We start from the raw sequence: 25,157 nt of genomic DNA, 5'->3' as shown, positions 1-25,157 counted from the left end.
TGATGTAAACAGCTGCTGTTGAATATTCTTGTCTTGTATCATTGTATTAGGGTGTAATTAGCAGGTTAATTGGTCATGGTGCTGTATTAGGGTGTAATTAGCAGGTTAATTGGTCATGGTGCTGTATTAGGGTGTAATTAGCAGGTTAATTGGTCATGGTGCTGTATTAGGGTGTAATTAGCAGGTTAATTGGTCATGGTGCTGTATTAGGGTGTAATTAGCAGGTTAATTGGTCATGGTGCTGTATTAGGGTGTAATTAGCAGGTTAATTGGTCATGGTGCATCTGGCTGATTGAGGGTAAGCAGGGCAGCCCATCCCTGGTCCACACGTGGGACATTTGAACAACGTGCCCTCAGCAGCACCCTGGGGACGGTTGTGTCAGGGTAATCCTGCTCCTGTGTGTTCGTTAATGGGTCAGGGAAGGCATTTGGAAAGCAGGCTCATGCTGAAAAGGCAGCTCTGGCTCCCAGCAGATTTGCTCTTGTGTTTGGTGTGATTGTCTCATGCAGGAGGCCAGGGTCCAAGGCTGTTCTGTTCCTTTTATTTTAGCCATTTTACTCACTTTCAAAAAAACAAAACAAAAAACAAATGCCAAGTCTGGCTGGCTCTCAGGGAGCGGCATGATTGGCTCGCTGCTCCAGAGGGAGGGGCTTGGCAGGGTCAGCTGCTCGCCACACAACAGCACCCCGGGCGCCTCGGAATCACGGTCAGGAGCATGAGACGAGACGGCTTGAAGAAGGCGTGTCGCTCTCCTTCGGGCCGCTGAGGGACGGGGTGTGGCCGGTGTATCTAACACTCGCTCTGATTGGATTAGATGGGGTACAAATTGGCACCCAAATTGGGAGAAAAAAGGAAAAATGAAATAAATATGAGTGTATGTTTTTATTTATTTTTCTGCTCAGTCTAGGGGGGTTGGGGAACGGCAATCTTAATCTGGAACATGCCCACTGGAGCAGGTGCAACGCCGAGTCGCTCGTAATATCGAGCGAAACGTGGCTGTTTACCCGCAGGGCGCTGTTAAACCACATCCCCTTCCCACTCCGACACTCACCCAGAGTTACTTACAAAGCCACATGCATTCAGACGGCTCACAAGCGCAGAGGAAGTGGAAAAAGTAGTCTACTGTTAATACACCTATTAAACTGCGTTGTGGCATGAATCCAGTGTATTTATAAGATGTTGAATTGTGACGTCCAACCTCTGCACTGCTATCCCTGCTGTTTCAAATACATTTATTTTGGTTATAAAAAAAGGTCACAAAATCCCAGTACAGTCAAAATCACAATTTTAATTCATGGAAAGGCCCCAAACATATATACTATAGCCTGTTGTATTCATAATTCTGCTCATCATTGAAGCTGTTAACACTGATCACAGCAGGAATATGGGGTATTGTATAAACCCAGATGTTTAAACCGCATCATGGTCATTTACGTTCTTGCCAATCAGCAGTGTGTGTCTGACGTGCGGGCTGTCAATCAGAAGTGAGTATCCATGACAACAGACACAGTCAAACCACCACCTCAGGTTTAGCAATGCCGCTTAGATTCTGGGAAAAGAGTGAATGGTTATCTTGTGAAGATTGTACATGATATATGGTGGCATGTCTGTGTTCACTGCAGATTGTACATGATATATGGTGGCATGTCTATGTTCACTGCAGATTGTACATGATATATGGTGGCATGTCTATGTTCACTGCAGATTGCTGGAGAACATTTAGTGTTGCCTAGTGTTTGCAGCTTCATTCCCCCTGAACAGAATCCACTGTGGAAATGAGTAGCAGGGTAACTTCTCTTATTTTACATCAAGCGGCCAGGAAAATGAACTTGGGACTTATATTTCAAACATACAGATCATTTCAATATGAAATCTCATCTAGTTAGCTCATTCCTTCTTGCCTACAATGCCTAACTCTGAAATATAAAGACAGAGTTAATTAAGTTAATTAAACCTGCAAGCAGGGCTGAAGGCGGCCAAGCAGTCCAGCAGGGCAGGGTCGCCATGGCAACTTGATCAGATCATGTTAAAAGTGTGGCTGTAAGCACTGATAGTTTTTTGTGTAACTATGTCTCCAATTTAAGACATATCTCATGGAAAACCTTCAGGATGGCAGAGCTCCAGGACAAGAAGAGTCATAATGCCCCAGGTGGCATTGAGATTGGTTTGGAAACGCGTGAGATATTGAGGGTCAGAATTTGCTATTTTGAATGTAAGTGTCATATAGTGAGCTATAATAAATACACAGGAGAAAAAGATCAATCGTTCTATAAGCCTTTATTTGAACATATCATATTGAGGTGCAGCTGTTAAAAGACTGGTATTGCTTAAGGCAAAGAAATACATTGAGCATTTTTAGTAAAACAATATTTAATTTTCATGAAATGCTGTCAATCAAAAGCTGTACAAGTCTTCAAGAAATATAGAATCTATCTAATATATCTAAAACTTTTATAAAAAGGTAGTAAAAATATATATTTCTGTTTTTGAAAATATTTTTATCATTGGAAAAAGATTTGTAAATTCACACTGGAGAAAGTTCTGTTCTAACGAAATAGTAGTAAGTCTTCAAGAAATATAGAAACTAAAACTATTTTATAAAAAGGCAGTAAAAATATGTTATTGAAAATATTTTTATCATTGGGAAAAGAAGTTCTGTTCTAACATAATAGTAATGACAGTAGTATGAAATAGTTTTGAATAGTAACAAGGCGGCCAGTGCAAGGAACTCACCAGCTATGTACAATAAAATCATCTTTAAAAATGTGATCTTGCAGAGGAGCAAGGAGAGTTGGGATGTGTATAATGTGTATAAGTACCAACAATGTCAATGTCCTGATTCATGAGCAAGCTAAGGAACCTGCTGTCAGTCGTTTCAGGTGAATTACTCATTGATGAATGGCTGATCTACGAGGATGTGGTTTTATATTAAAACATTTTCCTTTAGCTGTGTGTTTGCTGTATGCTGTGCGATCCAAACTGCTGGGCAGGCACTTCCTCCCACAAAATCTCAGAATGCTGTTTCAGGTGGCTCCTCCCCCACATCATCATAGTCCATCCCACTGGCAGCTGGAGGAAATGGAATAATGAACTTAGCATCAAAACGTGGAATGTAAACGTCACATTAATAATGAAAATCACACGGCCGCAGTCAGACACACAATCCCCCTGAGCAGAAGACTGTGAGTTTGGTGACAGGTTGTGTTTCGCTCCGACATTCATCTGCAACCAGAGAAACTCCACCTGAAAAAGCCTCCAGGCTCTGCTGGGTGGTGATGACATCATCATAGTACTCTGGTGCGTCTCCCTCGGCCAGCTCCCCTTAAACAGACAGAAGCAGCAGCCGAGCTGGTTAAACTGGGAACACTGTAGAGCCCTTATAATGGTCATATGGGCTTCGCTGGTTGTAGTGGTTACATTAATCATTGGGGGAACAACTTTAAAAGTTATTTCCAAGTCTATGGCTGGACTACACTCAAGAACTGTTTTATGTGATCAAATCAAAACAGACTAGTTTGTAGGTAGACAAAGCATTAGGTGCACTTTAGTGGGAGGAAAAGGCAATCATTGCCGGGCTGAAAGGCCTGTTCTCGTTAATTAATGTGAAAAACTTGATTGAGAGATTTCCACGGGCTAAACACAAGCCACTCATTAGGACGATACAGAACACTGAATGCAAACAGATGTATTCAGGAGGAGAAAGTGGTGAATGATCGCCCCGGCCAATGAAAACACTCACCTGCCACACTGTCTGGGTGCGCATCCACAGCAGTGATGACATCATCGTAGCTCTCTGCGGCGTCCTCCATCACCAGGTCCCCTGAAAGCAAGGAGACTTGTGGAGACTTGTGGGGACTTGTGGAGACTTGTGGAGACATATGGAGACATGTGGAGACTTGTGGGGACTTGTGGGGACTTGTGGGGACTTGTGGTGTAATCTCAGGACCCTCACACAGCAGAATAATTATCACACATGGCAGAGTGGGGCAAGTTGTGCAGCAGCACCTCCTACACAGACCTCCACTACTTTACCTGGACCACAGCAGCACCTCCTACACAGCTGCAGTACCACCTCCTACCTGAGAGGGAGTGTCCCTTGCCGTCCCCCACGTCTTCATACCCGGAGGGCGGGTCCTCAGATAGGCTCCTCCCTGTGAACAGGACAGGGTGAGTCCTGGCCCCGCCCACACCACGCACGTTCCACAGTGTGTTTAAGCCTGAGGACAGGTGAGGGTCACTCACCCCACCGGGGGGCGCTGTCCGTTCCCCCGCTCTCCAGGTTGTACTTGATCTCCTCGTAGATGGGCTCGAGGAGACGGGCGTGGTCCCACTGAGACAGGGCTGTGTAAACAGAGACCAAGAAGCACAGAGTCAGGGTGTCCTCTCAGGGAGCTCTGTGGGATCAACCAGGGCCCTGTAGGACCGCTCATCTGAGGTCACATCATGCACAGCTTATCCGGCCAGACTGGGGAGCGACTGGCTGTCTGGTGAGCGACTGAAAGCTGAGTTATGAAGCACAACTCAGTCCTACATTTCCCCTGTCTGTACTGTATGTTGATGTGTTCGGTTTTGTTCTGTGTAGCGTCTTTGAGACAAATGAATGTCCCCATGGTGGGATAATTAAGCCGGCTCGCCCAGGGTCCGTCCGGCCCCTACCTCTCCTCAGATCTCTGTTCTGGAGCAGCAGAACCCCCAGCAGCACCAGCAGCAGGAAGATCAGCGCCCCCATCACCAGGAAGGGCACTGCTGGGATAGACAGGCCGGAAGGAGGGGGCGGGGGACGCTTGGACACGGGAGGTTTGGGCGGCGTGGACACGGGACTCTTGGACACGGGCGGCGTGGGCGTGGGCGGCGTGGGCGTGGTCACAGCTGTAAAGGAGGAAGACGAGGTGCTGGGCATCAGCAGGCACCTACAATGGGCACGCCAGGACACCCAAGGACCGCCTAGCTGTGCTTCCACCAGCTGAGCACTCCCTGTCATTTACTTTACTGATGCAGCCTCGCTGCCCCTCAAAGCAAAGCCCCGATCTGCTATTAGTCATTCCCCAAGATACCCAGTGCAATAACATAAAACAGATGTGAGACTAAGTTTTGCCTTAACGTAGATACATTTGTTAGCTGAAGTTGTGCTTTCTGTACAAGACTGTACCGATGAGCCAAAACATTATGAGCCCTCTGAAGGTGGGCTGTGGTATCTGTCACCAAGATGTTAGCAGCAGATCCTTGCAGTCAGTAAGGTGCAAGGTGTAGCTGCCCTGGATCAGACTAAAAGCTTTGCCGTTTCAGAGATGCTCCAACCCAGTCATCTGGCTTTGACAACTTGGCCCTTGTCACGGTCGCTCAGGTCCTTATGTGGTCATAATGCATTGGCTCATCGGTGTGGATGTTTTTTTACTGTACAAAAAACTGCCTATTTCATTTTAGCAAACTGCTAGCTTGATGTGAGTATTCAGAGACTTCAGACAGCCACACCAGACAGAATGTAATCCTCTAGGTGTCTGTCCTAATACAGAGGAATAACCATTGAGAGTGAACACTCAGATATGGAGTGGTAGTTGGCACTAAAGACTGTTCCTGCGCACTGGTATGGGGTGTGACCCCGATGGTGTTCTCTCTGCCTTTATGTGCACAAACACGTCTGTAGGCTCCCCTGATAAAGGGCTTGTGAAGAAGTTAAATGTGGCTCCAAGGCATTATTTCTGCTGGCATTCTGAGTGACTGTGGAAGTAAAGTAATCGTAGAGGTGTGATGCGGGGTGGATCTTTAAGCCGCTCCTAGGCGTGTGGATGTGTGTTTCTGTCAGGGCCAGGTGCGATGTGGAGGTGCAGGCTCACCTGTGCAGGTGACCCCAGCCTGGTTCTGCGATCGGCAGCTGCTGTGCACAGAGTGTGGGCAGTCCCACAGGTGCAGCTCAGTGCCCCTGCAGTTCACCTCAGTCAGCCAGAGGGCGCCATTCCCCGTCCCAAAAGTAGCATTACCATGAGCCCCCTGTGCTAACACACAGCCCAGCTGTCTGCACACCACACGGGCATCCATCATGTCCCAGGAGTCTCCACACACCGACCGCCAGGAGCCCCCATGGAACACCTCCAGCCTCCCAGAGCACCCGCCTGCCCCCCCCACCACCCGGAGGGGCCAGTGATCTAGAGCAGGAGCCACAGATGAACTGAGCAGCCTCAATACGCTGAACATCTCCTACACACATCTCCACTGACGTTATGGCTGGTCTCATTAGGTTTAATATCTACAGACACATCTCCACTGACATTATGGCTGATCTCATTAGGTTTAACATCTACAGACACATCTCCACTGACATTATGACTGATCTCATTAGGTTTAACATCTACAGACACATCTCCACTGACATTGTGGCTGATGTCATTACATCAAAGTGAATTCATTCTGATTTTCACATGTTTTATGTTCTTTATGCAATTTTATACATTCAATTGAGCAAATTATTCAGTTTACTTTGATATTTAATTTGTGATCGAATGCAAATCTCCCCTCCTTCATTGAAGAAGACCGTTCTCCTAAATGACAATGACATTATTTTTAATGAAATACCGTCAATACAGTCAAAGACCATCATGCATGCATGACAGTTCCCACAGGAGTAGATTTGGGACTCAGGATGCTCAGTTGCATGCTGGCCTGCTGATACCTCATCGTATGTTGACAGATCATGGGATTCAGTCTATAAAAACTTACTTGTGCAAGGTCTCTGATTTTTCACTGAGGAACATGACAACTTGCTCCTTGGCTCATTCTCATCCACTTCCGCTTTGATGTGGGGAAAATAATTTAATATAAATCAACTATAAATTTAAAAAAGACATGCCACATCATAAACAAACAGCCACCTGAATGCTTCAGATCCAATTTCATCCATGGGGTGATGCAAAAACAAATGTTAGACTTATAATCTGCCTTACATATACACCAGTTTAAGCTAAAAATATGTGATTCATAAAATCATATCCTCTTCATCATCTACAACAGAAAATGAGCCAGTTATGCTGGAGAGTTTAATTCTACTGTTCCCACTGGGAGTAATACTGTGTTTGCAGGATTAAGGTTTATTCTCCTGTTCCCACTGGGAGTAATACTGTGTTTGCACGATTCAGGTTTATTCTCCTTCCCACTGGGAGTAATACTGTGTTTGCAGGATTAAGGTTTATTCTCCTGTTCCCACTGGGAGTAATACTGTCTTCAGTGGAGAGAGGGTTTACCTGCACAGTTGAGCAGAGCCACTGTTTTATCACACTTATTTTCACCCCAAGGGGCTGATGGGCACTGCCACAGAGTGGAGTCATGTGGGCGACATTGGACATGATCCAGCCAGTTTGGAGCAGATTCCACTCTCGGTCCTGTTCTAGACACTTCACTCGTGTTCCCACAGTTCAGCTCCTGACATATGAGAGCAGCTGTGTCTTCCTCCATCCCATTCCAGCACACATTGCCCCAGGTGCCATTGTAGAACACCTCCAAATTCCCAGAACAGCCTTCACTCAGTCTCATCTCTTTGAATTCTACAAGGACAATATTAGAAATAAATTAGGGATGAAATGGTTTCATAAAAACATGACTTTGAAATAGCTTGGCATAAATGACAGAGGATACAAACTTAAAAGAGTGAAATGCAGGAATACGTCAGGATGAAAAGCTGTGTGTTACATTCGTCACTGCCCTCCTGCGATGGGTCTCATCACTTGACTAAGACTTTGTCGAAACCCCTGAATTTCCTCTCCAACCAGGTTTCATGTATTCACACACATCTAGTGTCAGTGTAAGAGCAAAGTATGTAGAGTCTGTGGTGAGTTACACACCTGAACACACGACCCCCACGTCCTCCTTGTGTCCACAGTCAGTCTGTCCCCATCTGGCTGTGGGACAGTCCCACAGGGACGTCTCGTTCCCCACACAGCCCACCTCATCCAGCCAGACGGGTCCATTTCCTGGCCCAAAGAAGGAGGGTAGCGGGGCACTGAGGGCCGTCCCACACTGGAGCTGCCTGCACACCACCTGAGCATCCTCCAGGTCCCAGGAGTCATCGCAAACCGTCCCCCAAGAACCGTCGTGGAGCACCTCCACCCGCCCCGCACAGCGCCCCCTTCCCCCTACCAGCCTGAGGGACCAGCGGTCTGAGAGAGGGGGTTGGAGAGGGAGGGAGATATTTCATTGAAATGCAGGCTTGTGTGAACCTATCTGATGAAAACTCTAAACTGCAGAGACGGTTGATCAGCAAGCTGTACTCACTGGAGCAGACGATGGACACCCGTTCCCTGGAGCTGCAGGTGAGATTGTGTGGAGTGCTGCAGTTCACCAGGTGAGACTCTCTCCCGGAGCACTCAAACCCCGTCAGACACACGTCACTGGCCCCCGTCCCAGACGGAGAGGAGCTGTAGACCTGCACCGCAGAGCCGCAGCCCAACTGCCTGCAGGCCACCGACGCCTCCCTGGAGCTCCAGGACCCCCCCACTCTGCTCCAGGTCTCCTGGTAGTACACCTCCACTGGGCCCCCACACTCACTCTCTCCAGCCAGCCGAACCGTCCCGTCCAGAGTGGAGAGAACAGAGCCTGAGGATCCCAAGTGTGTTACTCGCACTAATGTGCACAGGGTTACAGACTGCACCTCTGTGTGTTACACTAATGTGCACAGGGTTACAGACTGCACCTCTGTGTGTTACTCACACTAATGTGCACAGGATTACAGACTGCACCTCTGTGTGTTACACTAATGTGCACAGGATTACAGACTGCAGCTCTGTGTGTTACACTAATGTGCACAGGGTTACAGACTGCCCCTCTGTGTGTTACACTAATGTGCACAGGATTACAGACTGCACCTCTGTGTGTTACTGAGCACTGAGAGAGAGCACTGAGCACTGAGAGAGAAAGTGTGAACGGGGTATGGTGTAAATGTGTGGTAAATTGTGTATGCAGTAGGCAGTATGCAGTGGGCAGTATGCAGTGGGCAGTATGCAGTGAGCAGTGGCCAGTATGCAGTGGGCAGTGCACATGCACACAGCACAGAGAACATGACTCACCATTGCAGATGACTCCAGCCTCTTGTTCACGTGAGCACGCAGCTCGGCTCCAAGAGGAAACCGCACACTGTGAGAGCCGTGTCTCGTTCCCATGGCAATCAAACACATCGTGGCTGATTGGCCCACTCCCATTTCCAAACCAGGTCTGTCCTGGCACTGCCACTGCAGTCCCACACCCCAGCTGCCGGCAGAGGACATTGGAGGCCCTGCTATCCCAGCATGCATCACACAGTGTCCACCAGGTATCCTGGTACTTCAGCTCCACTTGACCAGAGCAGATGTCATGGCCGCCAGCCAGCCTGGACTCTGTGTACCCTACACACAGCACAGTGGGGTTAGCATCTGCTCAGCACTGAGATACTAAAGGAAACTTATGGAAGAGGCTAACAGTGGGGTTAGCATCTGCCCAGCACTGAGATACTAAAGGAAACTTATGGAAGAGGCTAACAGTGGGGTTAGCATCTGCCCGGCACTGAGATACTAAAGGAAACATATGGAAGAGGCTAACAGTGGTCTTAGCATCTGCCCAGCACTGAGATACTAAAGGAAACTTATGGAAGAGGCTAACAGTGGGGTTAGCATCTAACCAACACTGAGATAATAAAGGAAACTTACGGAAGAGGCTAACAGTGGGGTTAGCATCTGCCCAGCACTGAGATACTAAAGGAAACTTATGGAAGAGGCTAACAGTGGGGTTAGCATCTAACCAACACTGAGATAATAAAGGAAACTTACGAAAGAGGCTAACAGTGGGGTTAGCATCTGAACAACATTTGAAATAAACGTCCCACAGATTGAACTCATAAAGACTCTAAGAGATCAAGGTAAAGACTTCATTAAATATCAGTGTATACAATCTGTGGGAAGTATATTTCATATGTTGATCAGATGCTAACCCCACTGTTAGCCTCTTCCATAAGTTTCCATGTTCTCCTCGTGTCTGTGTGGGTTTCCTCTGGGTATCTGGGTTCCTCCCCCCACACAAAGACATGCAGGTTAGGCTACTTGGGGGGCATGAACAGGGCGTTGCTGCAAAAGAGCATGTGTTCTCAGTCAACCTACCCTGTATAAATAAAGGTCAATAATAATAAAATGATCTCTGAAACTATCACAATGCACTGCAGAGAGGACTCTTACCAGAACACACCAGGCCCACATCGTTTCCATGGGAGCAGGGTTGATTCTGTGAGGGTGCAGTGGGGCAGAAGTAAATCTGAGATTCGTTGCCTCCACACTGAATCTCCTCTGCCCACACCTGGCCCTCGCCCTGGCCGAATGCAGCTGCCCCACGCAGCTCCTTAGGAGCCCCACAGCCCAGCTCCCTGCACACAACCTCTGCGTCCTGCTGGTCAAAGTCAGCATCACACACCGTGCCCCAGGAGCTCCCATGATGCACCTCTACTCTCCCAGAGCACAGGTCAGTCCCGCCCACCAGCCTGACCTTTCGATGGGCTGCAGGGAAACAGAGAATAAAGAGAGAATCATCAGCAATGACCGGCACCTTATTCCAGAGACAACATTCAGCACAGCTGTCTGAACACAGGCCTGCACAGCTATTATACATGGAGTACAGCAGTGTGAGATGAGCCAATCACATGTTTACTGCAATGTGAGATGAGCCAATCACATGTATACTGCAATGTGACATGAGCCAATCACATGTATACTGCAATGTAAGATGAGCCAATCACCTGTAATTTACAGACAGACTTAAAAAAAACATTCTAATAGTTATGGAAAAAGACCATGACAAACATAAATATGAGATTCTGTAACCGTGTAAATTCTGGATTGGTTCAGTAAGTGTAACAATGTACACACTTACCAGCCCAGCATTCAGTTACCATTCTGAACAAACATGAGCAGCATGGCTATGTATTATTATGACTGTGCATTCATAAAAAGCAATATATCCTCATGTAAATACAGAGGGCTGAGTTTGGTTAAGAATATTGGTAAGAGCTGAATAACACTGAGTCCTACCTGAGCAGGTCACTCCAGCATCCTCTCCATGATTACAGTAACTTATAGGCCCTCCTTCTGACCCACACTGCTTCAGTGAGGATTCTGATCCACTGCACTCCACAAAAGCCATCCATATTGTCCCAGACCCTGGTCCAAAGTGAGCCTCTCCTGGTGCAGCTGCAGCATCTCCACAGCCCAGGTGTCTGCACACCACTCCAGCATCACTCATGTCCCAGTATTCATCACACACTGTCCCCCACTCTCCATCATGGTAAACCTCCACTCTCCCAGCACAGGGGCTGCCACCATTCACCAGCCTCACATCCTCCCTGCCTGAGAGAGAGAGAGGGGGAGAGAGAGGGGGAGAGAGGGAAAGAGAGAGAGAGAGGGAGAGGGAGAAATTTTCGGAAATTCATGTGCAAATATATATGTGATCGGAAACAAACTAACAACTAACAACTAAACAAAATAACAGAGTCATAAACACAGGATAATAATTATATATATATATATATATATATATATATATATATACAGTACTGTGCAAAAGTCTTAGGCACCTGTATAAAATTCTGTGCAGATAAGAATACAAAAAATTTAATTTTTAGTAATTTGGCAAAATAGTTAAAAACTGAATCAAATCAATATTTTTTGTTGACCACTTTTTAAAATTAAATACAAAAATGTCTCTAAAATTAAATCTTTTGGAAAATGAATATTTGGATCTCAAATGTGTTCTTTTATACTAATGTAGCGCCTCTCTAGCGTGTTTGACGAATGCGAGAGGTGGCTAACCTGTGTTCTTTAAAATATATATAGCTTGGGGTTTCATTTATTAACTTATTAGTATTAACCTAATGTGTGTGTGACTACTCACTTTTTAAATTAAATGCTCTTTCCCCTTTAAATCAGTGTTTAAGCATGACTTCTTACATGTTACATTAACTAAAATGTCTTTAGAATTACTTTCCTTCTAAATAAACACTTTTAGCCTTTAAACACTCTTATTAGCTTAAACAAAATTACTACTTGTCTTAATTAACTTAAAATATCAAGAGTAGTCATTTACCACAAAAAAGTATTCAATATTTACTTCAAATATCAAATGTCACGTCAAATGCATTCAAATGAACAGCAAAACCTGTGGGCCCAAATAAATAAAATTGCCGGCAATAAAAGAACCTAGCTTGAAATATGTAATACCCAGTTCACATGATGCAGGCCTGAATGTAGCTCGTGTACGTTGTAGCCTAAAACAAACTGGCTGCTTCACCACGCAGGCAAAAACAAAAGAACGGTACCTTTACTCAATGGAATGTAGCCTCACACTCAAACTCTTTCACTGAAAATGGTGTTGACATTAACTTAACAGTTCGTGTTTCACTTTACACCAGACAACACGCTTCACACGTCTTCCTTGTTCGTCCCTCTCTCTCAACTCCGCCGTTTTTCCTCACGTTTTTCCACTCGCCTCCTTGTCCTCTGACCTCGAATATGATTGGCTCATTCACAAAAGTTCCAGAAATAAAACAGATCCACAAAACTCCTTTATTCCTTTTTCTTACAGGCATATTTAAAGCATTTTCACATATTTTTAACACAACAAATAATGAACCTTTTAAATGCTGTATTCAGTAAACCATGAACATTACACGATATTCATTGTTCTCAATGAGCGAAATCATAACTTAATTGCTGGTCAATTAATCTTAACATTTTTTTTACCTTAAATACTATTTATTAAACTATGAACTTATTTATTCCTTTATATTCTTATGAATAAATTTCAACAGGGTCACACTAACATACACAACAAAATAAACATAAAGTCTAGGGTGCCTAAGACTTCTGCACAGTCCTGTATGTGCACATACACACACATATTACATACAAATTGTTCTAACATACTAATAACAAGGTAATAATCGAAAAATAACAGCTTACATAACAGGCATGTGTGAGTGTATGAATTCCATGTCAATATGTGTGTGTGTGTGTGTGTGTGTGTTTGTGAATTGTAGTATTGTATGATGTTTGTTTTGTCACTCACTGTCTCTGAGTATGTGACATTCAGACACATATTTTACTGCAATATGTGCAGTTGTTCCCTCCCCCAAGACTATCGGCAGTTGGTTTCTCTCTTCTTGATGGAGAAAGTTGGGGATATGTTTTTTTTAATTTCTTAAAATATTTTTCCCTAATTTTATTCTATTTTTGGCAATTTCGAAGGAAGTGCACCTCTGTTTCAACCTCACCTGTCTTACACTGACCACATATCCTCTGTTCTTTTGGTAGCCAGGACTTTTTATGTCTACCTTTTTCAATGGCTAGGTTGTTGTCACTGAGTCTGTACTTGGTAAGGAGTCATGTCTGCTTCAGACAGTGAGAAGATATTCACCCAATTTGTATTCTCGTTTTAGGGCCAGGTAGCAAGTAAGCTTGTCTTGTGTTTTGGTTTGGTTGTTCCAATGTTCCAGATAAATAGTTTTATTTTGTTTAGCAATTTGGTTTATTCTGATTTGTGTTTGTGAAGCAGTGCTGGTCTAAGGGATGTTCTTGTTAGATGAGATGATTAGTTAGTCTCAGTACCACCTGATTTAGTGGACTCTTTTCAGGGTTCAGCTCTCGGGTTTGAAATGCATGGAACTGCAGTGTTGTTTTGGGACTTGATTTCAGATGCATCCAGAATTTGAGTGACCTTTTTTGTATGTGTATAACCAATGGGAATCATCCTAATTCAGCCCTGCCTGCATTGTTTGGTGTTTTTTGTTGCATGTTCAGAATTGTTCTGCAGAATTCTGGATGTAGGTCTTCAGTTGGATGCTTCTCCCATCTAATGTAGTCATGTTGACTGAGTGGACCCCATACTTCACTTCCATACAAAGCAATTGGCAGGATTACACTGTCAAATATTTTTTTACCAGAATCTGATTGGAATGTCAATCTGGAATAATTTTTTTCTGATTCTCAGGCTGTGGGGAACTCCCTGTGTGCTTTTTGAGCCAGTTGTGAGTCTCTGAATGCTGTTGGTCTCTGACAGTTTATTCTCTCTCATTTAAAACGCAAGCGCGAGTGTTAAATCTGCATTTAACAGTCTTTCCACTTTTTTAAATGGGCCATGTCTTCACTGATACTCTCATCTTCCATTTGGTTTTCAGTATGAAATTTGCACCGTTCCGCAATAAAATTTGTTTCGGGAACATAAAACCCATTACTTATTTATAGTTTTCCCACTTGGCTTATCAGGTGCACACAAGTCCATGAGAACTGCCCCACAACAATCAGAAAAACCCACTTCTTTTTGTCGTCTTCCGTCAGACCATTTGGCTGAAAACACTGTTCCAGCCTGTCCTCATCAGCTTCAAAGGTTTCGTCACCTTCCTCAAAGTGAAAATCGTCGGACTTTCCGAAAGTCGCCATTTTGTCTTTCTTTTTACTCACTAAGATAGCCAGCTATCTTGTTCTCGCATGATTTAAGAAATCCCATCCTCGTTGTCAGTTCTGTTGTATACCCAACAGAGAAAGTATAAATAATGGAGAACAGAGGCTTCACTCAGAATTCAAAAACGTATGGCCATTTCATTAATCACTAGATTAATCATGGAGGATTTAAATAGTTTGAGTTTGATAGTGCAAGTTTAACAGGCAATTCTCTGGATGCACATAAGGATAATCTCACTGATATTTATTTGACCATTGAACAAAAAGGTCATGGCGGAAACCAATGACATTGTAAGAAGATCATTTCAGCATATTCAGTTTTAACCCTTAATATACCACAATAAGGAAAGAACTGGGGAACTATTGATTTATTCTCTGATTCCTATGAGACTATCAAATACTATAAACATACGCTCAGAACCAAAAATTCACAACACACTCACAAGCAACTGAGAATCGAGGAGTCCATGAACACAAACTGAATTTAAGAATCTCAAAGAAACAAAGTAGAATTGGCTATACAAAATGGACTAGCCATGGCAACACTTTGTATGCAAACATAACACCAGGCATACAATCAGAGAAAATTAAATTGGAATTTGCAATTCCATAAGACAAGCAGAACCCCCATTACTGAGCATGAGCTCAGAGAGAAACTTCAGGTCCTGAAATCTAAAACAGCAAGTGGTCCTGATGGTGTTTTAAATGAGATGCTGAGACACAGAGGAAGTGGTCCTGATGGTGTTTTAAATGAGATGCTGAAACACAGAGGAAGTGGTCCTGATGGTGTTTTAAATGAGATGCTGAAACACAGAGGAAGTGGTCCTGATGGTGTTTTAAATGAGATGCTGAAACACAGAGGAAGTGGTCCTGATGGTGTCTTAAACGAGATGCTGAAACACATAGGAAGTGGTCCTGATGGTGTTTTAAATGAGATGCTGAAATACAGAGGCACAAAATTTCATTTGGCCGTTCTTAAATAATTTAATTTGGTTCTGAGGGTAGCTTTCTTCCCTGACATCTGGAGTCAGTGGGCCTCATTTATCAATATTTTCGGAAATGTGTGATCATAAACAAACTAACAACTTTCAGCAGATTCATTAAACACACCTAGACACAGGACAAAATTTGTGATTTGCATTGCGCTATGGACGCTCCATATGTAGAATTTTGGCTTTTTGAAGAGATAAAAAAAAAAAAGCTTCTCTGAAGCGGAGATTGAAGTTTTGTTAAAAGAAGTACAACAAGCCAAAAACATACACAGATCACCGAACGTTAAAACCACCTGCTTAAAGCAGTTTTTTCACAATTATAAACGCTTTAAACTGCATAAACTTGTATATAAACACTTAATAGTGCATTTGTCTTTGTTATTTAAATATCTTGGTAGGTAATGGTGTGCATGATCATGTCTATCTTCACAAGTGCTCAAGGATCTGTAGAATTTTAAAATAAAATATGAATTACTGGAATAATAAAATAACATCATTTTCAACACATACAAACAGCTGAGACTCGTGAAGTTTGTTCGGCTCCTATGGAAAAACTGACATCTGAAAACATTGATGAATTATTTGTGGAAATGCATTTCTGATAGATTTACGGTTCATTTCGTTTGGCTCTCACCCTCACTCCTCCCTCTCTCTCTCTCCCTCACTCCCCCCCTCTCTCCCCCTCTGTCTCTTTCTCTCTCTCTCTTATTACTATTCCGTACTCTTATAAATAAGGAGCAGGTCGGCTCTTGAATAATAAATAATAATAATTTGATCAATGGCATGTGAAATGATGGGATGTGTTTGACTTGGTGGGGGTTGGGTAGTTGACAAAAACTTCAATCAATGGACCTCAATCAATATATTAGTCTTCCATCACTACAGTATTACTACTGCAATTATTGCAAATGGCAGTAAAGTGGAAGATGCCCTAATGACAAGTAGCAGGGTAAAGACTGGAAAAGTGAAAATGATTTCCAGAAAAGAGGCATCTTCTGCATACAGCCATGATCCCCAGCAGATGGGGAAGGACAGTTCCTCTAAAGACACACAACTGTGTCACACAAATGTTAAATTTTAATAAAAGTCTGTCATTTTATGAGATAAGACAGGAAGTCTGACTTTGGGTGAACGTTGCTTCAGTGCTTTTGAAGTTAACGTTTCCACAGGTGTTACCACTGATGTGCCAAATAATCTTTGATTTTTTTTTATTAGTCGCTGTACGCAGGAGATGAGTACATTTCAATAAGTGTATGAAATTAAATAAAGTGTATTAATTAATAAATATAATTAATATGTAATCAAATGTATCGCTGTGAAGAGAGTGCGTCACATTTCCGTTCAGATCAAACATGTCAGAGGCTTCAGACTTTCACAAACTTAAAACATTAAACAGCAGCTTGCAACTACACACAGTAAGAAAAATAAAACCATCTCATTACAATTCTTACACTAAACTGCACGTTGTATTTTTCAGAGAGCAAGCTGGCCCTAGACTTTAAGGGAAAATCAGATGCCAACTTTTGTAGAGCTGAAAAATTATAGAAACACCATTTTGACTTTATACACGTACACTGAAACACGAACACAATACCAATACCAAACAAATTGCTTTCTCCTGGCACAATTTTTTCAATTTATACATTTACAACCAGTGAATAAAATACAGAAACAGTTTAGAATATATATTTATAACATAATATTTATGAATAATATTGAAATCTTAATGAAGCATTCAGAGAAATGTCCCTCCAGTAATCTGTGGTGTTTAGAGGCTGCCTGTAACCCTGCTCTTACTGGAGAGCCCTTTGACCAGTAGACCCTCTGACCCCTTGGCCCTGGCCCCCAGTCTCTGACCCTGACTGGGTGTGGAGAAGCAGGAGAGGAGGATGAACCTGGTACTCACTGGCTGTGGAGAGCAGGAGGAGGGAGGAGAGAGAGAAGAACAGCAGACATCTCTCCATCTTCAGCGCAGACAAGCGTACCCTTCCACAGAGCAGAGTGCTCACACCTGCACCTCTGAGCTCTGAGTGAGACTGAGCTCTGTGCATATGGACCCTGCCCCCCAGAGACAGCACACTCTCTCCTCCACCAATCACATTCACCACTGCCTTATTAGAACACGGCACCAGCACCACAAACACACGTAATGACAAATCAGCACCCGCCATTTACATTTTCTCCACATATACCAACTCTGCGTCACTGCAGTCAGTCAGGACTCCTCCCACCAGCAGGAGGCCCCGCCCCCGTGACTCACTGCACGGTCAGACACGGAAGAAGAAAGCGCATCATTTCCTAAAAGTTTTCGTACCGTCTGAAGCCCTATGGTAGTGCCAATCCATCGCTTCCTAAGCGCTGTGAAATTCAATATCGATAGATGGCAACTGACTTACACAAGTCTGGTAATGGGCACAAAAAAATTTAAATAAATGATAATGATAAACAGTAAACATGATAAACGGTTTTATTACAGATTTGCCAGGAACAGGATGCAAGTGCATGTTGTCCCCACAGACGGGGGGGAAGATGGAGGGCGGCCATAAAGAACCCTAGGATCATGGATTAAACGCTTAAAGATCATGGATTAAACGCTTAAAGATCATGGCTTAAACGCTTAAAGATCATGGTTTAACAGTTTAAAGATCATGGATTAAACGCTTAAAGATCATGGATTAAATGTTTAAAGATCATGGTTTAAATGTTTAAAGATCATGGTTTAAATGTTTAAAGATCATGGTTTAACAGCTTAAAGATCATGGATTAAATGTTTAAAGATCATGGTTTAACAGTTTAAAGATCATGGTTTAACAGTTTAAAGATCATGGTTTAACAGCTTAAAGATCATGGCTTAAACGCTTAAAGATCATGGTTTAGCAGCTTAAAGATCATGGTTTAACAGCTCAAAGATCATGGTTTAACAGTTTAAAGATCATGGTTTAACAGTTTAAAGATCATGGTTTAACAGTTTAAGAATCATGGTTTAACAGTTTAAAGATCATGGCTTAACAGTTTAAAGATCATGGTTTAACAGTTTAAAGATCATGGTTTAACAGCTTAAAGATCATGGCTTAAACGCTTAAAGATCATGGTTTAGCAGCTTAAAGATCATGGTTTAACAGCTCAAAGATCATGGTTTAACAGTTTAAAGATCATGGTTTAACAGTTTAAAGATCATGGTTTAACAGTTTAAGAATCATGGTTTAACAGTTTAAAGATCATGGCTTAACAGTTTAAAGATCATGGTTTAACAGCTCAAAGATTAAGGTGTAACAGCTCAAAGATCAAGGTTTAACAGCTCAAAGATCATGGTTTAACAGTTTAAAGATCATGGTTTAACAGTTTAAAGATCATGGTTTAACAGTTTAAAGATCATGGCTTAAACGCTTAAAGATCATGGTTTAACAGTTTAAAGATCATGGTTTAAACGTTTAAAGATCATGGTTTAACAGTTGCAGAGATTGGATTGGAATGATGACTGGAAGAGAGTACTTTTTGGCCAAACACACCATCAACATGGCGCCATAAGAGGAATGCATAGAGAGAACCAACTGTCAGATACCTACTGGAGACTTCTCAATGAGACAAAAGAGGCTTTTATCCAACCCCTGATTCATCTGTTCGGTCTGACTGTTGGTTTGGGGATGAAAGCCGGAGGATGATCGGGCCTTGGCTCCCATCAGGGCACAGAATGCCGGGCAGGAAAAGCGAGGTCCCCTGTGGGACATGGCTTCCAGAGGGAGGCCGTGGAGGCAGAAACATGCAGGAACAGGAGCTCCCTTTCCCTGGATGACGGAAGCGTGGGAAGGGCCATGAGGTGGACGGACTTGGAGAAACGGTCCACAACGGTCAGGATCACGGTCATGCCTTTAGAGACAGGAAGGCTGGAATCCAGAGCCACGAGTGACCAAGGACATTTGAGAATTGTGCTGCATTTATTCTCTTTTTTAACACTTGGTGATGCTACATGTGAGAACATTGAGCAGGGTTACAATGTGTGCCCTTTTTGAACGACTGGCACCCAATACACACACTCACACCCCTGTGCCAAGCACAGGAAAAAACAAACCGCTGTAAAATGTCATCTGATTAGCTCTAGAAGAAAAATGTAGATGAATAAAGCTGATATGACACATGAGAAGCAGCTTCCTGCCCTGCAGCTGGGCTTGTGATCAGGGGCTGGAAGTGGGTTTGGGGTTTGAGAGCTTCTCACAGTAAAACGCTTCACTCCGCAGCTCTTCAAGTTGGGGTAGTTAAAAGGTAAACATTTGGCATTTACATGGCGCATTTATCCGAAGCGCTGTACAACTGATTCTTCTCATTCACCCAGTCATACACATGACGATTGGCTGCCATGCAAGGCACCAACCAGCTCGCCAGGAGCAATTTGAGGGTTAGGTGTCCGGCTCAGGGACAATTTGACACACCCAGGACGGGATCGAAGCGGCAAGCCTCCAACTGCCAGACAACTGCGCTTACCTCCTGAGCCAATGAGACAACTGCTCTGACCACCTGAGCCAATGAGACAACTGCTCTGACCACCTGAGCCAATGAGACAACTGCTCTGACCACCTGAGCCAATGAGACAACTGCTCTGACCACCTGAGCCAATGAGCCAATGAAAGCAGTCTGAAGCCGTATGCAGCAAAATCTTGACATCTAAGATAAAACTAAAATCTTCAATTACAAAAACATTAACTTATTATTTATTTCAGACAAAATGGTAATTTTTTCATGATAAAAACAAACAAACATTTCAGCTTACATATAATAGAAGATGAAATAGTCAGGAAGTCAGTAATGAGAATTTAAATGAAGAAAAAAGACAATAGTAATAAACACAGATGATCTTTATTTTGTAAAAAAGTACTGTATATATAAAAATTGGAAAACGATATTCTTTTATTTCAGAACATTTAGTCATATTTCAAGTTGCTCTGTTCATCAAAATGAGGGGTGTCAAACTGAATTATGAACTTTAACTTGAATGAACCACAGGTGCCGAGAACAAGCCCAAAAACAGCACACTGTGGCCCTCCAGGACTGGAGTTAAACCCGCAGACACTGCGGCCCTCCAGGACTGGAGTTAAACCCGCAGACACTGCGGCCCTCCAGGACTGGAGTTAAACCCGCAGACACTGCGGCCCTCCAGGACTGGAGTTAATCCTGCAGACACTGCGGCCCTCCAGGACTGGAGTTAAACCTGCAGACACTGCGGCCCTCCAAGACTGGAGTTAAACCCACAGACACTGCGGCCCTCCAGGACTGGAGTTTGACACGTGTGATATAAATGATATCAGAGACTACACCTCAGGTAACATACTCAGTTCTGAGTAAATATTTCAGTCAGCAGTATTTCAGTGGCTCCACCTCTCAAACGGCGGCCTGACGGCGGGCAGCTCCCCCCCCCCCCCGATGCTGCAGCTCCTCTCAGCCACCGCCAGGCACACGGGGGGGTCCTGCCATCCGCTCTGACAGAGGCATCCACCCTCACAAGGGAGCGTTTGTTGGGGCCTGGAGAGGCGGCGAGCAGCAGGGAATCGGTCTTTGAGGCACAGAGTGCAGAACTGGCCGTAGAGCTCCAGAGGAAGGGACTCTTGCTGGAGGTGAGTGAGGAGAGGGGTACGGTCACAGAGCTGTAGCTTCTTATCAATCTTCAATAAAAGCTGGCTTCAGCCGTTTACGGCAGTCAGGTTCCAGCCACTCCATACCACTTTCACCTCCGGCTCCCCTTCGGAGATTATCAGACCTAAGAACTGGATGCTTGACCGGTGAAATTCACTTCTCTCTGCCTTCACCAATAATCTGTTCTCCAGGAGCCAGTGTAGGACCTGATGGACGTGGTGAACATGTTCCTCGTGGGACTGAGAGATATCGTCCAGGTAGACACACCAGGACATCGTCCAGGTAGACATATGTAACCTAGGTTAATAGCACCTTAAGCAAGTAATAAAAGTGCCATTTTACATTGTGTACTGTTCCTTTAAAAAGTGGAGCGGTAATAGCCAATCAGCGTAACTATAGCACCGTTTTCTAGAAAGATTGATTAGTAGCTGATAAGACCAGCAGCCGGAAAGTTGCAGCGAGTGAGAAAAAGAAGCAAGTAGAATATATACCCTTATTTTCCCAATTTGGTGTTCAGCTTCTATCTACCTTGCTGGTTTATGTTATTTTTATTTGAGTTTGAACAAGGATTTGGTGAATTAAAACTATTAAATTAGCGTAAATTAGCATGCTATCTTTATTTTGTAAGTTATTTTAACCGGCACGGTTGAGTTAGCCTTGTTAGTAAAGTGACGTGAATGGCGGTTTCGATTAATTAAACAATTAACCTGTATTTAGTTGCTAGTCTTCCTCGAGTACTTGTATGTTTGTATGTATATTTGACTGTTGTACAACAGGCCAGGTTTGGCCAGTGCTGAGGATCGCTTGGTGTTTGCACACCGAAGCTGGAAAAACAAGATGGCGAGCCACCCATAGGAGGAATTGCGTTGGATAGACGCCTGTTTCTGCAAGACCGACCTACACTCCGAAGATAAGGACATTGACTCATGCACCTGGATCGTGGTAGGACGGAACCTTCCGTATTTTGTTTCAAACCGCAGTGGAATTTAATCGGACTTGTAAAGGATTCAACAAAGGGACTGATTATGTGACAGGTTAAAATGATGATATACTTATGGTCTGACAAGTGTGAAAAGATTGTAATGTCATGGTCTGTACTAAGATTAGAATGCTGTTATGAGGTTTAAGAAAAGATCATATGGTCATGGGAAATAATTCATAGAATGTGTTTTAAAATGGGTTAAAAACAGTAAAAACTCATGGTATGTTTACAAAGGGTTAACACACTAAAAAGTCTCTTTAATCCATTGTTTATTTCATTTTTCATGGTTAAAAAGTCCCTGCGACCCTGTTCAGGATAAGCAGGTTAAGATAATGGATGGATGGATGGTTAAAAGTTAAGATGTAACAGTATTATCAGTGATCGACAATGTGGTCTTGATCCGTTAGTTTGAGACCGGATTTACTCTAGCCTCCACCTATATACTAGGGGATTCGCGGTATTTTCTTCATTACAGTAAAACATTACTGAAGGAAACGCCACTCTTATCACTCGTCATTATTTCCCCCCTTATTCAGGTGTGTTGATGATATTTCACTGTTAACTGTGTCATGATAATTATTCTAACGTGTTGAGAATGTTTTTGAGTGTTTATATACGAATTCTGAGTAAGTAAAGGAAAGTTTGGCAAAGTATGGTAACGAGTGTCTTGCTTCGCTAGCTAATTTAGCTTGTTAGCTAAACAAGATGCCCACTGAAATTAGCTAGGTTTATATTGTTGTAATGTTTAATTGCCTACACATGCTGGCTAGGTTGACTTATTTCACTGTTCAGTACATGGAAAATACAGGGTTTTAGGTAACGTTTCCGAATGTTTCCTTTTTCGTTATATAGCTTTGACTTTGAATCTGCAGTAACCCATCTAGCCAAGCAACGACTAGCGCGTGCTGCTATAACAACGGTAACGTTAAAGTGACATTTTTTATGTGAGTAAAACTCCCACTTTGTTAGAAAAGTTTCTACCCGTAGCTGGACCGCTTGTATGTTATTTTGTGAAGGCGTATGTGCACGGTGGCAATGTAACGTTATTTGTTATCGAGTTTAACAGTGAAATGCGTTTTCTTTTGGAAAAGGACATTTTTAGTTTTGGTTAAGAGAACAAAGGAACAGAAAAGCTTGAGTTAAAATGACAGATATTTTACCAGTGATAGTGAAATTGGATGATTGGTGCTGTTTGTACACAGTAACACAGAGACTAATGACACAGTGCTGTTTGTACACACTAACGCAGAGAATAATGACACAGTGCTTTTTCTACACAGTAACGCAGAGAATAATGACACAGTGCTGTTTGTACACAGTAACACAGAGAATAAGGAACACAGAGAATGTAATGGTCCGAAGATCATCATATTTTTGCTTATTGATTTTAGGGATCAGGCACACGCTCGCAAACGCATATAACCTTCACACACACACGCACATGCACTCACGCACACGCACACGCACACGCACACACACACACACACACACACACACACACACACAGCAACATTAGACAGATATTTTACAGATAATACATTGGATTTTATTTGGCTCATGAGTAACTTTGGTTAGTGGGACACAGGCTACATCGTTTTGCGATACTTTAGAACATTTGTATTAATCAAGTCAGAACCATGGACCAACATGGATGGTCACAGAATAAAATCAACGAGTCAACAAATAAACGAACGATAGTTTGGATGTTGACATAACTAAAGCTTAGGTCTATGCTACTCTTGTGTCAGTACCAGAGGAAAATCACAACACAATAAATTCACTGAATGTATTGTTCACTGTGCTCTTATGCCTAATCCACTGAATGCCTTTTTTTACAATAAATATAAAATATGAATTAATATATGAAAATCATTTATTTTCTTTGCTTTTGTTTTATCTTCAACTTATTACTGAAAAAATTAACAATATATTTACATTCATTGCAGGTACTCATTCTTCATTATTATTGATGTAACTCCTCCTCCAGTTGATAAAAGTAAACGGACCTAAATAACCACTGTTATATATAAACACACAGCACGGTTATATATAAACACACTGCACTGTTATATATAAACACAGCACTGTTATATATAAACACACAGCACTGTTATATATAAACATACAGCACTGTTATATATGAACACACAGCACTGTTATATATAAACACACAGCACTGTTATATATAAACACACAGCACTGTTATATATAAACACACAGCACTGTTATATATAAACACACAGCACTGTTATATATAAACGCAGCACTGTTATATATAAACACACAGCACTGTTATATATAAACATACAGCACTGTTATATATGAACACACAGCACTGTTATATATAAACACACAGCACTGTGATATATAAACACACAGCACTGTGATATATAAACACACAGCACTGTGATATATAAACACACAGCACTGTGATATATAAACACACAGCACTGTGATATATAAACACACAGCACTGTGATATATAAACACACAGCACTGTTACATATTGTTGGAATCAGCAGCTCATAGAGTTCAGGGAGGGAGGGGGGGTGTTTGTGGGAATCAGCAGCTCAGAGTTCAGGGGGGGTGTTTGTGGGAATCAGCAGCTCAGAGTTCAGGGGGGGGGGGGGGTGTTTGTGGGAATCAGCAGCTCAGAGTTCAGGGGGGGTGTTTGTGGGAATCAGCAGCTCAGAGTTCAGGGGGGGTGTTTGTGGGAATCAGCAGCTCAGAGTTCAGGGGGGGTGTTTGTGGGAATCAGCAGCTCAGAGTTCAGGGGGGGTGTGTTTGTGGGAATCAGCAGCTCAGAGTTCAGGGGGGGTGTTTGTGGGAATCAGCAGCTCAGAGTTCAGGGGGGGTGTTTGTGGGAATCAGCAGCTCACAGGTGGTACTGCTGGGGTTTCTCCCCCACAGGGATGGGTGAGGTGGGCCACATTGGTTTCTGGATTTCAGACCAACTTCTGCCCTTAATGAATGAATTAGCCCAATCATTTACATGACCTGTCATTTACAGCTGCAGTCCCTGATGTAAACGGCTGCTGTTGAATATTCTTGTCTTGTATCATTGTATTAGGGTGTAATTAGCAGGTTAATTGGTCATG

At 43.1% G+C, this 25,157-nt stretch overlaps 1 protein-coding gene and 1 long non-coding RNA gene across 2 annotated transcripts in view; both read right to left on the bottom strand.

Annotated features, from left to right (window-relative positions):
• Positions 1 to 3,272: 3,272 nt before the first annotated feature.
• Positions 3,273 to 4,174, bottom strand: LOC133136863 (uncharacterized). The gene is made up of 3 exons (XR_009709561.1): positions 4,081 to 4,174; positions 3,741 to 3,821; positions 3,273 to 3,322 (listed from the first exon to the last, which is right to left on the bottom strand). It is a non-coding gene; the product is annotated as an uncharacterized LOC133136863 (long non-coding RNA).
• Positions 4,175 to 4,221: 47 nt separating this feature from the next.
• LOC133137742 (deleted in malignant brain tumors 1 protein-like) overlaps positions 4,222 to 25,157 on the bottom strand; it is a 74,558-nt gene continuing 53,622 nt past the window's right edge. Inside the window, exons 18-27 of the mRNA XM_061256071.1 lie at positions 11,038 to 11,335; positions 10,192 to 10,506; positions 9,055 to 9,369; positions 8,264 to 8,584; positions 7,834 to 8,148; positions 7,237 to 7,536; positions 6,716 to 6,787; positions 5,836 to 6,144; positions 4,658 to 4,870; positions 4,222 to 4,342 (exon numbers count right to left, since the gene is read on the bottom strand). Of these exons, the coding sequence (XP_061112055.1) occupies positions 4,236 to 4,342; positions 4,658 to 4,870; positions 5,836 to 6,144; positions 6,716 to 6,787; positions 7,237 to 7,536; positions 7,834 to 8,148; positions 8,264 to 8,584; positions 9,055 to 9,369; positions 10,192 to 10,506; positions 11,038 to 11,335 (2,565 nt within the window). The 3' untranslated portion in view covers positions 4,222 to 4,235. The remainder of the gene's footprint in view (positions 4,343 to 4,657; positions 4,871 to 5,835; positions 6,145 to 6,715; positions 6,788 to 7,236; positions 7,537 to 7,833; positions 8,149 to 8,263; positions 8,585 to 9,054; positions 9,370 to 10,191; positions 10,507 to 11,037; positions 11,336 to 25,157) is intronic.

This window comes from Conger conger, chromosome 9, assembly GCF_963514075.1.
Source record: "Conger conger chromosome 9, fConCon1.1, whole genome shotgun sequence".
NCBI classification, from domain to species: Eukaryota; Metazoa; Chordata; class Actinopteri; order Anguilliformes; family Congridae; genus Conger; species Conger conger.
This window is presented reverse-complemented; position numbering and strand designations above follow the sequence as displayed.